This window comes from Olea europaea, chromosome 10 (assembly GCF_002742605.1).
Source record: "Olea europaea var. sylvestris chromosome 10, O_europaea_v1, whole genome shotgun sequence".
Classification (NCBI taxonomy): domain Eukaryota; kingdom Viridiplantae; phylum Streptophyta; class Magnoliopsida; order Lamiales; family Oleaceae; genus Olea; species Olea europaea.
The window spans coordinates 34692302-34707911 of record NC_036246.1 but is presented as its reverse complement, the minus strand read 5'-3'; the positions used below and the strand labels follow the sequence as shown (position 1 = coordinate 34707911).

The window sequence follows — 15610 nt, the reverse complement described above, 5'->3', positions numbered from 1 at the left end:
AGAAATTTAGGGAAATTGAGAGTGGGCCAACTGGGTTTGATCCTGCGAAATTTAAAGGGTTTTAGAGGAGCCTTACAAGGTATTTGAAGGGCATCAATTGCACTACCAAAAGGCCACAGAGGGAAAGAGTAAGGTGGGTAGTGGGGTAGCATCAATAAAGACCACGTTGCAGCCAATTCAGCCCCTCATGGTGGTGGCAGCAGCCTCTCAGCAGGCACAAAATCTGACATTGTTAGGGCAGTAGACGGGATTTGTGAATCCTTTGTATGGTGGTGGGTCGATTGGGAATGCAACTTTGGGGGGTTTGATGGGAGGTTAGCTTCAGGGGTTAGGTTTAGGCAGTTATAGTGGTGTTGGCAGTGGAGGGTCAAGTGGGGCAATTCTTCCGAGGTTGGGTTTAGGTACTTATAGTAGTGCTAGTGCTGGTAATAGGGGGTCAAATGGGCCGATGCTATAGAGGTTGGGTTTGGGTGCTTATAGTGCAGGTGCTGGCTGTGGGGTGGAGTGGTTGTTGTTGAGGTTCAGGCCAGTGGTGGAGTGAGGGGAGCTTTTGCGGAAGAAGGTGACCTTTTTTTTTTTTTTTTTGAGATTTGGATTCATTTGCAGTTTCTAAAAATTTGGGCCTATAAGCGCAATTTTTTTTTTTTTTTTTTTGTATAAATGGGTGGGTATTTTGGTCATTTTAAGTTAAAAATTGGTAAAAAGAACGTTTAGCGCAAAGAAATGTTGAAATGAGGGCAAAAATATCAAAAATGAAAAGTGGGGACGTTTTTCATAATGAACTTGAAAAGTATGGACGTTTTGTTCTAATTATCCTTTTGAAAAAATATATAATTAAAAAATAAAGAAAATTTTCCGAATTATAAGTAAAATTATTTTATGAAAAAATTTGTTGTTGAAAATGAGTTTCAAAAAAATAAAATTTTGAAAAATTGGGGGTCAAACATAGGTCATATATTATAAATTATAATAAATTCTATATGATTATAACATAGAGACCCCCTAAAAAAAAATTAATTTTCAAAACAAAATAATATAAATGTCGGCAATATTAAAATTACAAAATTACAAAAAAAATCCATTAGATTAAGCAAATAGTTAATGAATTTTCTGCTAAAGCTTATTAAACGTAACTTAAAAATTGAGCCCCTGTGTTGGTGTTTATTNTAACATCACACACTTGACAGCCCTGGGCTCAAGTTTCCCTTCAGATTGATGTGCATATGCAGCACATCCAAACACCCTCAAGTTTCCAGATTTGGAGGCTCTCCCGTCCACAACTCCTGTGGGGTCTTAAACTCTATACTGCTGGATGGAGACCTATTAATCAGATAAGCTGCAGTACTTGCAGCTTCAGCCCAAAAACCTTTCGCAAGGCCAGAGCTAATCAACATACACCTAACTTTGTTCATTATGGTCCTGTTCATTCTTTCAGCGACTCCATTTTGTTCAGGTGTGTATTTAACAGTTCTGTGTCTTGTTATACCTTTCTGCTTACAGAAGTTGTCAAATTCGCTATTACAGAATTCAAGCCCATTATCAGTTCTTAACGTTTTAAGTTTCTTATCTAACTGATTCTCAACAGACTTCAACCAAATTCTGAATTTTTCAAAAGTTTCCGACTTAGCCTTCAAAGGATAAATCCAAACCTTTCTTGAGTAATCATCCACTAAGGACAAGAAGTACTTGCTCCCACCAAATGTGGAGTGCTTCTCCGGGCCCCATAGATCAGCATGGACATAGTCCAATGGTCTGCTGGTCCTATGAGAGCTAGCTTCAAAGCTCACCTTATGAGACTTACCCAAAACACAAGTTTCACAGAATTCCATAGTTTCAATGTCATCTTTTCCAAGTAATTTCTAATTACTTAAAGATTTTAGACCTTTAAACCCAATGTGACCCATTCTGTTATGCCAAAGTTCAGTTTTGTCTTTACTCACAACAAGAAGGCTAGATTCAAATGGTATTTCAGTTCTACCCTCAAGATAGTACGGCCCATTCCTCTTGGGCCCCTTCATAACTATAAGAGAACCTTTCATAATTTTCAAAATCTTGTTACCAGACTTGAAAGTATATCCCTCATCTTCCAGAGAACCTAAGAAAATGAGGTTCCTCTTTAAATTTGGGACATATCTAACATTTCTAAGTTGCGTGACGGCCCCATCGTACATCCTGATGGCTATGTCACCAACTCCAATCACATTTTGAGAATTATTGTCTCCCATGTAGACCTTCCTAGGTTCAGTCTCCCTATAGTTATAAAACCAAGACCTATCAGGGCACATATGAAAAGTGCACCCTGTGTCAAGAATCCAATTTTTGTCAAATTCTTCTTCAGACACATTCATGACATGCAAACTATTAAATTCAGTAGCAATAGCAGCATTATCAACATCAGAATTGTTCGAGTCTTTTTGTTTCCTTTTCCAATCAAAGCAGTCTTTCTTGAAATGTCCTAACTTTCCACAGTGATAACATTTCTTACCGCTTTTATCTTTAGATTTGGATCTCATTTTAGATTTTCCTCTCCCCTTCTTGTTATGGAAGTTGAATTCTTTCTTTTCAGATCTTTCCCTAACAAATAAACTCTCTTCACGAGAATGAATTCTGTTCTCTCTTTTTAATTCAAGTTCTCCTGATTTTAAAGCATCAGAAACAATAGCTTGAGTGAGAGTGTCCCTACCATACTTTATGGCATTTTTCATTTCTCTGTAAGATTCGGGCAAAGAGTTTAGCAATATGACAGCTAAATCTTCATCATCAAATGTTTTATCATTATGAGCTAGACTCTTAACAATTATGCAAAAGTCACTCAAATTCCCCTCGACATCCTTTCCCGGGTCCATCTTAAAACTAAACAACTTCTCCAACAGGTATATTTTGTTAGGTAAAGTTTTAGTTAAGAACAGGGCATTTAAAGCAATCCACAAAGCTCTAGCAGTTTTAGCACTATCAACTTGTCTCACAATATTGTCAGATAGATGCAAAATTATATAACTATAAGCAATTTCATTCATGTCTTCAATTTCATTTGTTTTAGCTTTTAACTCATCAGAAAATGTAGCGGGATCATCAAGAGCTTTAGCAACTCTCTGTTGAACCAAAATGGCCCTCATTTTCTGTTTCCATATCGAGTAATCCTCCTTTCCATCGAATTGCGATAATTCGACCCTCGAACCCATTATAGATTCTATAAAAGAGTGGCCTGTACTCGTGGACACAACAAAAAAGGTTTTGAAAAATTCTTTTCCAGATGATCAATATAAAACTGAGTACCGAGTTTAAAAAACAATTTTTAGAAATGAAGCACAACAGTGAAATAATCTGTTCACGAAACACAGGTATATAAAGCAGGTAAATATGCTTCCAGGTTACAAATTAATCACAAGAATTCAATCAACAGAATTCACATATAAGCAACCAAGCAATAACCATGCATAAACCGGTAAGGATACCAAACATAACCTAACGGAGAGTTTGGAATAATCTTACCAAACTACTATTGACAAACAGTAAATATACCACCAAGTTTCTGAACCAAATTGCCGTAGACGTCAAGGTAGGGGCAAAATCGTCCAACTTTTTCTGTAAAATCTGAAACAGAAAACAAACGACATCAGTGCGTTCAGGACGTCAAAATAAGTAAACTGCCCGAAAAAAGCTCGTCGGAAGTCTGGCAACGCACCGCCGCCGGTCACGAGCCTCACCACAAGGTGCGCCTCCTCCTGCTGGTCATGGTTCCATGGTCCATTTCGTCGGAAAGTCAATAGGTTGGCCGGAAATCAAGTTTTTCAGATTCGGTTAGAATGTGGTAATGGCGATTTCTTGCTGGTTTTTGATCGATTTTGGACTAATATCACTCCTCCTAACTCTGATACCAGTTTGTTGGGGATCCTAGGAGTTCAATCAACCAAAACAACAATCAACAAACAAGATTCAAGGCAAAAACAAGAAAATAAAACCGGAAGAATACAACCCCTTCATTTGGCCGAAATCTGTCCAGCTTCTTCTTCTTCGTTTCAGCAGCTTCTTCTTCGATTTATGGGTGTTTTTCAGGCTCAGGAACAGCCTCCATGACTTGCAAATCACCTTCCAAGAGAGAGGGGAAAAATCCGGCAAAGAACCACCACCTTAAGCTTAAACCGAGAGCTCCTCCTTCTTTTGAAATGGTAGAGAGTACATATGAAGGGGAAGGAAGGAAAGACCATGCCTCTGCCAAAACGTGGGAAGACCTTATTGTGTCAACATCAATACCATCAAGTCACAACATTGGGTGGGGTTAGGTGAACCATATCCTCACAGAAGAGAAATAAGAAGGGCCTACGAAAACGTTCATAACTTTTAGCTCTAGTGTCAAATTTATGATATTCAAATACAATCTGGAAGCGTTTTTCAATTCTCTATAGTTTTGCCCACGTAATGGTCAAATTTTCGAGATTAAATTCCATCGTTTAGGGGCCCATTTTAACATTTTTCTATTTTGAGTCAGTTTAAGGGTGTTTTCATCATTTTTGCAGTTTTCTTGTTCTATTTAGATTTGTCTACCGAATTAGGTTTCATTTTGACTCTTTAATATATGTTAAGGGTTTGATAACCATACAACCATTTTTTATTAATAATATTTCAATCTTGGGATTGTTGATCAATTGAAAGCTCGATTGGTTGCTAAAAGTTACACACTGACCTATGTTATTGATTATGATGAGTCATTCTCTCCAGTTGCTAAGATCTCTTCTATTCGCGTTATGATTTCTATTGCTGCTAACCTTGTTTGGCCACTATTTCAATTGGATATTAAAAATTCATTCCTTGATGGTGACTTGTGCGATGAGGTTTATATAGAGCAACCATTTGAGTTTTTTCTTAGAGGAAGTGCTGAAACTATGTTTGTAAGTTGAAAATGCTTTATATTGGTTTAAACAATCACCAAGGGCATGGTTTGGGAAGTTTTTTGAGGTTATTTTAGAATTTGGCCTTCAGAGGTGTCAGACAGATAATTCAATATTTCATCTACAAACTGGTGCACATATCAATTTATTTCACAGAAAACATGTACTTGACATGTTAGATAAGCCAGGTTTTCCTAGAACTCTTCCAGTTGATACTCCTATGGATCATAATATGAAAATATTGAAGGATGGAGGAGAACCATTTGGAGAATTAGGAAAGTATCATCGTTTGGTTAGAAAATTGAATTATCTTACTATCACACAATCAAATATTTCCTATGCAATTAGTGTCATTAGTCAGTTCTTGGATGCTTCTCAAGTTTCACATTGGGAAACTGTGATATGCATTATTCGGTATTTGAAAAAGGCTCGAGGTCTTTAATTATTGTATAAACCAAATGGATATATCAGAGTAAAAGGGTTTACATATGCAGATTGGGTTGGATCTCCTTCAAATAGACGATCTAATATTGGTTTTTGTATTTTTCTTGGTGGTAATCTTGTTTCTTGGAAAAATAAAAAAAAAAGTTGTAGTAACAAGGTCAAGTGTAGAAGCAGAGTACAGAGCAATGGCTCATACTGCTAGTGAATTAATGTGGTTGCAACACTTTCTTTAAGAAATCGATCTCTCATCTTCTATTCTTATGTACTGTGATAATTAAGCTGCTTTACATCTAACATCTAGTCCAAACTTTCGTGAGATGACCAAACACATTGAAGTTAATTGTCACTCTGTTTGGAACAAGATAGTGAGTGGTGAGATATGTATACCATTTGTAAAGACAAGAGACCAGCTTGCTGATGCACAAATTCGTTGAATGAATTTGTTCGATTATTTGATGAACTATTTTTGCCTTATAAGTAGCTAACATTATTAAACTGTTGCTGGAGTTGCATACGTTAATAATGGATACATCTTTGTACTTCTGTGCAGCTGGTAAGTTGGTGAATAATAAGATTTCCTGGAGGGGGGATTCTGCTTTGGGAGATGGAAAAGAAGAAAATTTGGATCTGACAAAAGGAATGTATGATGCTGGGGACTTAATGAAGTTTGGATTTCCCATGGCATTCACTGCAACAATTTTGTCATGGGCCATACTCGAGTATGGAGACCAAATGAAACAAGCAAAGGAACTGGATCATATCCAAGAATCTCTAAAATGGATCACTGATTATCTCATTAATGCACATCCATCTGGCAATGTGCTCTACATTCAGGTTTCTACATACCTTCTCTATTTCAAGATTGAACTAATAGATGCACTAGTTAATGAACTTCCTGTTGTAGAAAAGTACTTAAAAATTTTGATGTTCTTATTAGGAACATTAAGATTGTTTCTCAGTGCTCAAGTGAAGTTTTCTTTATTGGCATTCCAAGTGAATAAGAGTGAGAGGGCTTTATCAACACTAGAAATTTTTTTTAAGAAAATATGTTCAACACATTATTTGTTAAGCATTTGAGTCCTGAATTTGTTTTAAACTGTAGTTATTTTTTTTATGGTTTGTACTTCACCAACTCACCCAACATCAACAGTTCAATGTAAAATATAAATCATGCCTTGTAAGTGTTGAACCCAAATCCAAAAGAATAACAGGTTGTATATACGTCAACATTTCTTGAAAGCTAATTTTGTTCTTAAAAATAATACTGCTGATTCACATCTAACAATTTCATTGTATAACACACATTGTAAGTACGTAAATCTGTTCCAGGTGGGATTACGGATTTTTTTGTGCTTCAAGCTTGGAAGTTGCCGCACATTCTTGAATATAAGCCAACTAAAGTGGTCCTCTAACTGTCTGATTGAATTTGTTCATACTTTTAATGAACTCATGAATTTGTCTTGGTGATGATGGAAGGTTGGTGACCCTGAGTTGGATCACAAATGCTGGGAAAGACCTGAAGTGATGATAGAAAGAAGACCTCTAATACAAGTGAATACAACTTATCCTGGAACAGATGTTGCAGCAGAAACTGCGGCGGCTATGGCATCTGCATCTTTGGTGTTCCGTAAAAAGAACTCTGCGTACTCCAAGTTGCTCCTCAAGCATGCCGAGCAATTGTTTAATTTTGCAGACACTTACAGGGGTACTTATAGTATCAGCATCCCAGGAGTGCAGAAGTATTACAACTCTACAGGATATGGTGATGAACTCTTGTGGGCGGCTGCTTGGCTTTACCATGCTACAGGAGACCACTCATATCTTACTTATGTGACAGTCAAAAATGGGAATTCATTTGCTAATTGGGGAATGCCGACATGGTTTTGCTGGGACAACAAACTAGCTGGCACACAGGTACTCTGTTGTTAATTTTTAGTGTTTTGTTGAATTGTCAAGTTTGACAGTTCAGTAGCAAGCTATCTAGTCCTAGTTCTAAATTATGAGTAATGCTATATTCTTGGGCAGAACTGAGAACAGGGAGTAATAGATTCTTCATATATTCTCACTACCTATTTTATGGTATGATAGATTCAGCGAGCAAATATATACAAATCCATAATTTGGAAAAACTGGAGCTCGTGGTAAAGCATAATAGTTGGCGTGTTAATTGGAGAAAAAGGCGCTAAATTTTGTCTGTTTTTAATTCAACAGGTTTTACTATCGAGAGTAAGTTTCTTTGGTTCAAAAGATATCCTAGGTGCAGAAAATATTGCCCTCCAGCTGTATAGAAAGACTGCTGAGGCTGTTCTGTGTGGGCTTTTACCAAATTCCAGAACACCTACATCTCAAAGAACAGACGGTAATAATTTCATGATGCTAAATCTAGATCTGTAGAAAACGCTATTTTAGTGCTTGAGATAACAAATATGGTTGCAAAATTACCCCCATCGAAAAGTGAGTTGATAGAAACAAAGGAAATTTAACAAATAATATAGAGTTAAAATCCATCTTTGTTAACTGCATAGTATGTAGAATATAAATAAATAAATCTATGTAGAATATAAATAAATAAATCCTTCTAATTTAATCTTATAGATGAAGTATCTCAACATATAATGATGTTTAATCCAGCTAGCTTCTTCGATGAAAAAAATCATCATCTACTTTATTTAGGAGAAATGTAATTGATTAATAATGTGAACCACCTCGATGCATGAAGTTCTCTCAAGTATTTCCTGGTTAACATGTACAAGTATGTGCACACTAATCAGATTTGCCTTCATTTCTTGGAATTTTATTGGAGACTTCTGTAGATATTCCGAGATTAGGGGATAATTAGGATTTGATTATGTATTATTGTATAACCTTATTTAGATTAGGTAAGTTTTTTCTCTTTTCCATGTATAGGAAGTTACCTTGTTGATCACTTTTCCTATGCTATATATTGAGGCTCAAAGATTGTAATAAGGGTGAGAAAGTATTATACAATTTATCTATACTTGGTGAGAGAGTATTATACAATTTATCTATACTTTCGTTCCAATTCATATGGTATCAAAGCTAGGGTCTGTTTCTACCTAACCATGCAATCAATGGAAGAAAACACCGCCAACAGCAAGGAGTCGACAACTTCAGAAACACAAAACAGTAAACTTGAATCCCTTTCCACCTTGGGCTCCAGTGGACTCGACAATTCCTCCTTTCAACTCACAATCGAAAAGTTGAACGGAAAAAATTATCGAGAATGGGCTCAGTCAATAAAACTCATCGTCGACGGAAAAGGAAAGCTAGGATATCTTACCGGAGAAAGGAAAAAGCCCACCTCAACCGACATCGGACTTCTGCAAAAATGGAGGTCTGAAAATTCAATGGTGATTGCGTGGTTGGTTAATTCCATGAAATCTCCGATTGGAAAGACTTACTTATTTCTACCGATAGCAAAAGATGTGCGGGATGCCGTTCGCGACATGTACTCAAACGCAGAAAATTCTTCACAGATTTTTGAGATCAAAACAAAACTTTGGCAGACGAAGCAAAGGGAGAGAGACGTGACAGACTACTACCTGGAGATGTCTTCACTCTGGCAGGAACTCGATCACAATGTTGACGAAGAATGGGACTGTTCGGCCAACAGTGTACGGTACAGAAAGAAGATTGAAAACGAAAGGGTATACGAGTTCCTGGCCGAGCTTAATAAAGAATTAGATGACGTGAGAGGAAGAATCCTTGGCCGGCGACCCCTACCGTCACTTCACGAAACCTTCGCTGAGGTTCGCAGAGAAGAAAATCGACGAGGAGTAATGCTTGGAAAAGGGAAGACCGCCGGGCTTGAAGAGGAAATTGGGTCTGTGTTATTTTCAATGGAGCGTGGGTTTGGTGGGTCGACCCAATTAACTAAACGGCTTAATTCAACAGAACGTGGGTCAACATTAAATGGGTCGACCCAATTAACTAAAGGGTTTAGTTCAGCCCACTTACCTGGAGGGCCAGCATTAAATGGAGCTAAAGGACTTGGATCTATGGAATTGGGCCTAATTTCCAAAGGGACACCCACTAATGGGTTCGGCCCAAAACAACAGAGGGGACGTCCTTGGTGTGATCACTGTCGTAAACCGGGTCATAAAGCAAATACATGTTGGGAACTACATGGAAAACCAGCTGACTGGAAACCAAGACAAAATAACAGGAATCGGGGTTACCAAGAGGTTGTTGATCCTATCGAAGAAAAGAATACCTCTACTCAGGGCGGTGCATTCAATCCTGAACAAATGGAGCAACTATATAAAATGTTTTCAAGTCTCCAATCATCGGGTCCATCAAGTTCACTAGCTCACAAAGGTAATTCTTCGAAAGCACTACATACAACTACTCAATCCACAATTCCTTAGATTATTGACTCAAGTGCATTCGATCATATGACAGGCTTCTTCCACCTTTTTTCCAAATATTCCACTTCTGGTGGCAATATCAAAGTTAAAATCGCAGACGGCTCACTCTCACCTTTAGCAGGAAAAGGGAGTATTCGAATCTTTAATTTTATAACATTAGAGTCCGTTCTCCGCGTTCCAAACCTATCTTGTAACTTATTGTCAGTTAGCCAATTAACGAAAAACTCCAATTGCTCAGCTAAGTTTCTCCCATCTTATTGCATTTTTCAGGACCTATCATCGGGGAAGACGATTGGCAGTGCTAAAGAATGTGGGGGACTTTACTACTTTGAGGAAGCAGACGTGAGTTAGAATAATCAAATTGCAAATTGTGATTCTACTTTTGTTCCTAGAGATAGTGAGCTTTTGTTATGGCATTTTAGAATGGGTCATCCCAATTTTCAGTATTTACGTCGTGTATTTCCTTCCATGTTTTCTAATAAAAAGACATTTGATATTCAATGTGAACTAGCAAAATATCATCGTACCTTCTTTCCAAAATCTACAAACAAATCTTCGAAACCATTCACCTTAATTCACAGTGATTTATGGGGTCCTTCACGAATTCCAAATCGAACACACAAAAAATGGTTCGTAACATTTATAGATGATCATACTAGAATATGTTAGGTTTATCTCCTAAAAGAAAAGTTAGACGTTAGATCCATATTCATAAATTTCCATTCAATGATTCAAACTCAATTTCAGACACAAATTCAAATATTGCGTACTAACAATAGTACAGAATATTTCAATACTACCTTGAAAGAGTATCTCCAAAAACAAATAATTCATCAAAGTTCCTATGTCGATACTCCACAACAAAATGGCATCGCTGAGCGGAAAAATAAACACCTCCTTGAGGTAGCTCGTGCCTTAATTTCACCACCAATATGCCAAAATTTTTTTGGGGAGATGCCATTTTAACCTCAGCCTATCTCATCAATAGAATGCCCAGTCGCATTCTCTCCTTCAAATCACCACTCCAAGTATTTCAGGAATTCTTCCCCGATTCTCGACTTGATTCAAGTTTACCACTCCGCATATTCGGTTGTACTGCTTTCGTCCACATACACCCTCACCACCGAAGTAAACTAGATCCTCGTGCACTTAAATGTGTGCTCATTGGATATTCGTCTACCCAAAAGGGCTACAAATGCTTAGATCCATCCACAAAATGAGTGTTTGTTAGCATCGATGTCACCTTTTTCGAAAGAACTCCTTACTATAAAAACCCTATCTTCAGGGGGAGAATCTAAGTGAAGATCGGCTCTCAAATCAAGATCGACTCTTCAACTTTAATCTTTACCCGAGTGAACCTATCATAAACACCGAATCCGAATCAATTACTCTTCCTGGTCCTAGTCCTAACATGCCATCTACAAAAATAAACTTAAACTCAATGGGAGATGCTGAAAAACAAGTTAGCAAGGAGATATTAGTTTACTCAAGAAAGTCGAAATCAATGTATAAGGAGAACCTCACATCTGAAGCACCAAAAGAGTTCGAACCGATGATAGCTCCAGAAAGTGATCTACCTATTGTTCTCAGAAAACAACCTCGGTCATGTACTCTCCACCCTATCTCAAAATTTGTTTCATATAACACTCTATCTGCAGGATTTCGCACTTTCTCTTATAATCTTGATAATACAGAAATTCCAAAGAACATTTAGGAGGCCATGGCTATTCCCAAATGGAAAGAAGCAATTTTGGAAGAAATGCGAGCACTGGAAAAAAACAAAACTTGGGATGTGGTAAACTTACCAAGGGAGAAAAGACCCGTCGGGTGCAAATGGGTCTTTAATGTGAAGTACAAATCGGATGGGACAATAGAACGGTACAAGACTCGTCTTGTTGCAAAAGGATATACACAGACCTACGGCATTGACTACACAGAAACATTCGCCCTTGTAGCAAAATTGAATACAATCCGAGTTATCTTATCTTTAGCAGCAAATTTGGATTGGCCTCTTCAATAGTTAGACATCAAGAATACCTTCTTGAATGGAGAATTAGAAGAAGAGGTTTTTACGACATTAACCACAGGCTTCTATGAAAGCGAGGAAGAAAGTAAGGTATGTAAACTCAAAAAATCCTTGTACGGTCTCAAACAATCACCAAGAGCATGGTTCGACAGATTCGCAAAAGTATTGAGAAGTCAAGGATATCAACAAGGGCAATCAAACCATACAATGTTCTACCAATTATCTAAAACAGGGATGAAAACAATCTTAATTGTTTATGTTGATGACATCATATTAACTGGAGATAATATAGTGGAAATAGAAAGTCTTAAGAAGAGCCTAGCCACGGAGTTCGAAGTGAAAGACTTGGGACAGATGAGGTACTTTTTGGGAATGGAGGTTGCCAAATCAAAGAAAGGCATCAGTGTTTCACAACGAAAGTACATTCTTGATCTTCTAACGGAAACTGGCATGCTTGGTTGCAAACCAAGTGACACACCAATACAGGCCAGAAGAAAGGAAGAAAACATTGGAGAATCAATTGAAAAGGACAGATACCAACGATTAGTTGGCAAATTGATCTATCTCTCACACACTAGACCTGATATTGTATTTGCGGTTAGTGTGGTTAGCCAACATATGCACTCTCCAAAGGAAGTTCATCTAGAAGCAGTATACAAAATTCTCAGATATCTTAAAGGTACTCCTGGAAAAGGACTTTTCTTTAAGAAAAATGAAAAGAAAGAGGTAGAAATCTTTACTGATGCAGATTGGGCTGGTTCAATAGAAGATAGAAGATCAACTACAGGCTACTGTACCTTTGTATGGGAAATTTGGTAACTTGGAGAAGTAAGAAGCAAAGTGTGGTAGCCAGAAGCAGTGCTAAAGCCGAATTTAGAGCTGTCGCACAAGGAATATGCGAAGGACTGTGGATAAAAAAGTTATTGGAAGAATTACAGACAATGGTGACACTTCCAATAAAACTGTATTGTGACAACAAAGCAGCGATTAACATCTCCCTCAATCCAGTTCAACATGATAGAACCAAACATGTGGAAGTGGATAGACACTTTATCAAAGAGAAGGTTGAAGAAGGGACCGTATGCATGATTTATGTGCCTACAGGAAAACAAATTGCAGATATCTTCACCAAAGGATTGCTACGACGGAATTTTGAGGAATTTATTTGTAAGTTGGATTTGATCAACATTTATGATCCAACTTGAGGGGGAGTGTAGATATTCTGAGATTAGGGGATAATTAGGATTTGATTATATTATTGTATAACCTTATTTAGATTAGGTAAGTTTTTTCTCTTTTCCATGTATAGGAAGTTACCTTGTTCGTCACCTTTCCTATGCTATATACTGAGGCTCAAAGATTGTAATTAGGGTGAGAAAGTATTATACAATTTATCTATACTTTCTTTCCAATTCACTTCCTAGCTTTAATGGTTCTGGCCAGCTTCGAAAGCTTGCGGTTGTGAAGAAATTACTAAAATGGCTTCATTGTCACTGCTGCTGCCTGTCCTAGAACACTATGAAGTCTCAAAAGTTAACTAAATTCACCTTTTCTTTCTTCATATGGTGTAGGATTTACTGTAAAAGGTAGTACTTTAAATTAAAATCGTTGATGTCACTTCAATTATTAAAAGAAAGATGCTACAGGGATCGAATCATTTTTCTAAGCTTTTGAAATGAAATAAATTTTCAAATGTTAATATTCCATTTGTTGAAAACTTAATGGATGCACCAAATTTCATTTTGACTAGTAATAGCTATATATGACCTAACCATTCCGTATCCTGATCTTAACTATTCAATGATGAAGAAACTTATCTTAAATATCTTGTATACAAAGATAGTTCCAAAGGCCTATTTTTTTTTCCCATACCTTGATGCTTTGATTCTAGCCCCAAAAAAATATATATATATATTATCCATCTTTTGGGAAAGGCTTCGAATTATGTAATTCTGAGTTTGAATGTTGCCTGGAGAACCTTTCCAGCGGATTTCACAAGCTCGGAGTAGACAAATTTATGCGCTCTCTTTGTGCAGTATATAATTAGTAGACCTGTCATTATTTGAGAGCAAATTCAACTCGTTCATTATTCTGATGCAGGTGGCCTTATATGGGTGTCAGAGTGGAATGCACTGCAATATTCTGTTGCCTCTGCATTTCTATCACTCGTTTATAGTGATTACATGCAAACCTCACAGACAAAAACCCTGTACTGTAATGGAGAGCTTTACCAGCCAAATGACCTTCGCAAGTTTGCTCTTTCACAGGTATTTTATTATCCTGACAGACTTTTATGCCTCAGGTGGTGTTGGTTCGGGGAAGGGGGCCAGGGTCCCAAGCATTTTAGTTAGTCTTCTGTTATGGATTTAACCTTAATCCCCAATTCCGTGAGCATTAACAAACATGAAGAATTAGAAAAGGAAACGCAGAGGACAACTAATTTATAGTAACATGAGAGTTACATCCAAAAATCAAGAACAAGAAGTTAACAATGGATATCTCACGCCTCTCTCAATCCGTGTATCTTTCTTTAACACCCTGATATCCTTCATCACATCGAATATTAGGGTAACCTGAAAAAAAATATGTATGCTCAATGTACCTCTAGGCTTTGAATGCTCATCCGAAGTTAATAGGTAAGTGAACAATATTATTAGGCTCTACACAATTCAATATTTTCGAGAACGTTTATATGTTACAACAAAAGTCGATCATGTTGAGTTTCTTTTGACCTTATTGCAATTGTCTTTAGGCAGATTACATTTTAGGAAGCAATCCGATGAAGATGAGCTACCTTGTTGGTTATGGAAGCAACTACCCACAATATGTACATCACAGAGGCGCCTCAATCCCGAGATATGCAAACACAGGCTGCTCCGATGGGTTTAAATGGCTTAATTCGACAGACCCTAATCCAAATTTGGCAATTGGAGCACTTGTAGGTGGACCATTCCTAAATGATACCTATTCAGACTCCCGGAACAACTCTCAGCAAGGTGAACCGACGACTTACAACAGTGCTTTAATTGTTGGTCTCCTTTCGGGACTCATTACCACTTCATCGGTAGCTCAATCTTTCACATAAACTCGTGTGCACACCATTCGTGTCACGGGCCGAACCAGCACCCGACAAGCCCTTGCGGCCGCCGTGCTAACCTGGATCCGCTCGTGCTCAAGATTTTTGGATCCAACACTGTCTAGTGTACGTAGAATTGTACATTGTAGAAGCATTGAAATGCTATACCTAGCAACATGGGCAGCTTTGTGGGATTGGTATGAGTCTGTCTTTGAAATTAAAGCTCACTACTCTAAAGAGTATTGTCTCTATCATTTGTTTGTGGACACAAAAGAGGAAGTTCAATTATCTGACCGAATTGAACTACAATCCCACGGAAATAAGTATCTATTAAGAAATATTTTTCTTTTCTATGATTATATCTACACAAGGAAAAGGGAAGATTCCAGCGAATTATTGGCAGGGTTGGGTTTGATCGAGCAAAGACATTATCAACCAAATTATTCAATTACCATCCACCATTAACTGCTTGGGTGTTGACTCAAGAAAAATCAATTTTATGCTTATTGTTAATCAATTTATTAACTTCCATGCGTAGTATCTTATCCCGGGAATTCAAATCCCCATGAATTTATAAACATTTAAACACAATCACCATATTACCAATTTTAAGGTTCTAACTATCAATAGACGCTAAATATCATGTGATATGATAGAATGACACACTCAAAAGAAAGTAAACTATCTTCTGTGACCATTAAATAAGAATATTATCTCACACTCATATCAAGACATGAGAGTAATACCCTAAGCTTAGGAATATAAAAAAATGTTAGCATAATGCCAG

The 15610-nt window shown here is 37.3% G+C and overlaps 1 protein-coding gene across 1 annotated transcript; it reads left to right on the top strand.

Moving 5' to 3' along the window:
* Positions 1–5855: 5855 nt before the first annotated feature.
* Positions 5856–15161, top strand: LOC111400576 (endoglucanase 24-like). Its single transcript, XM_023027984.1, has 5 exons — positions 5856–6167; positions 6810–7247; positions 7545–7692; positions 13848–14014; positions 14500–15161. Exons 1-5 carry the CDS (start codon positions 5856–5858, stop codon positions 14830–14832), a joined length of 1398 nt encoding a protein of 465 aa, XP_022883752.1. The 3' UTR covers positions 14833–15161.
* The last annotated feature ends 449 nt before the right edge of the window (positions 15162–15610 follow it).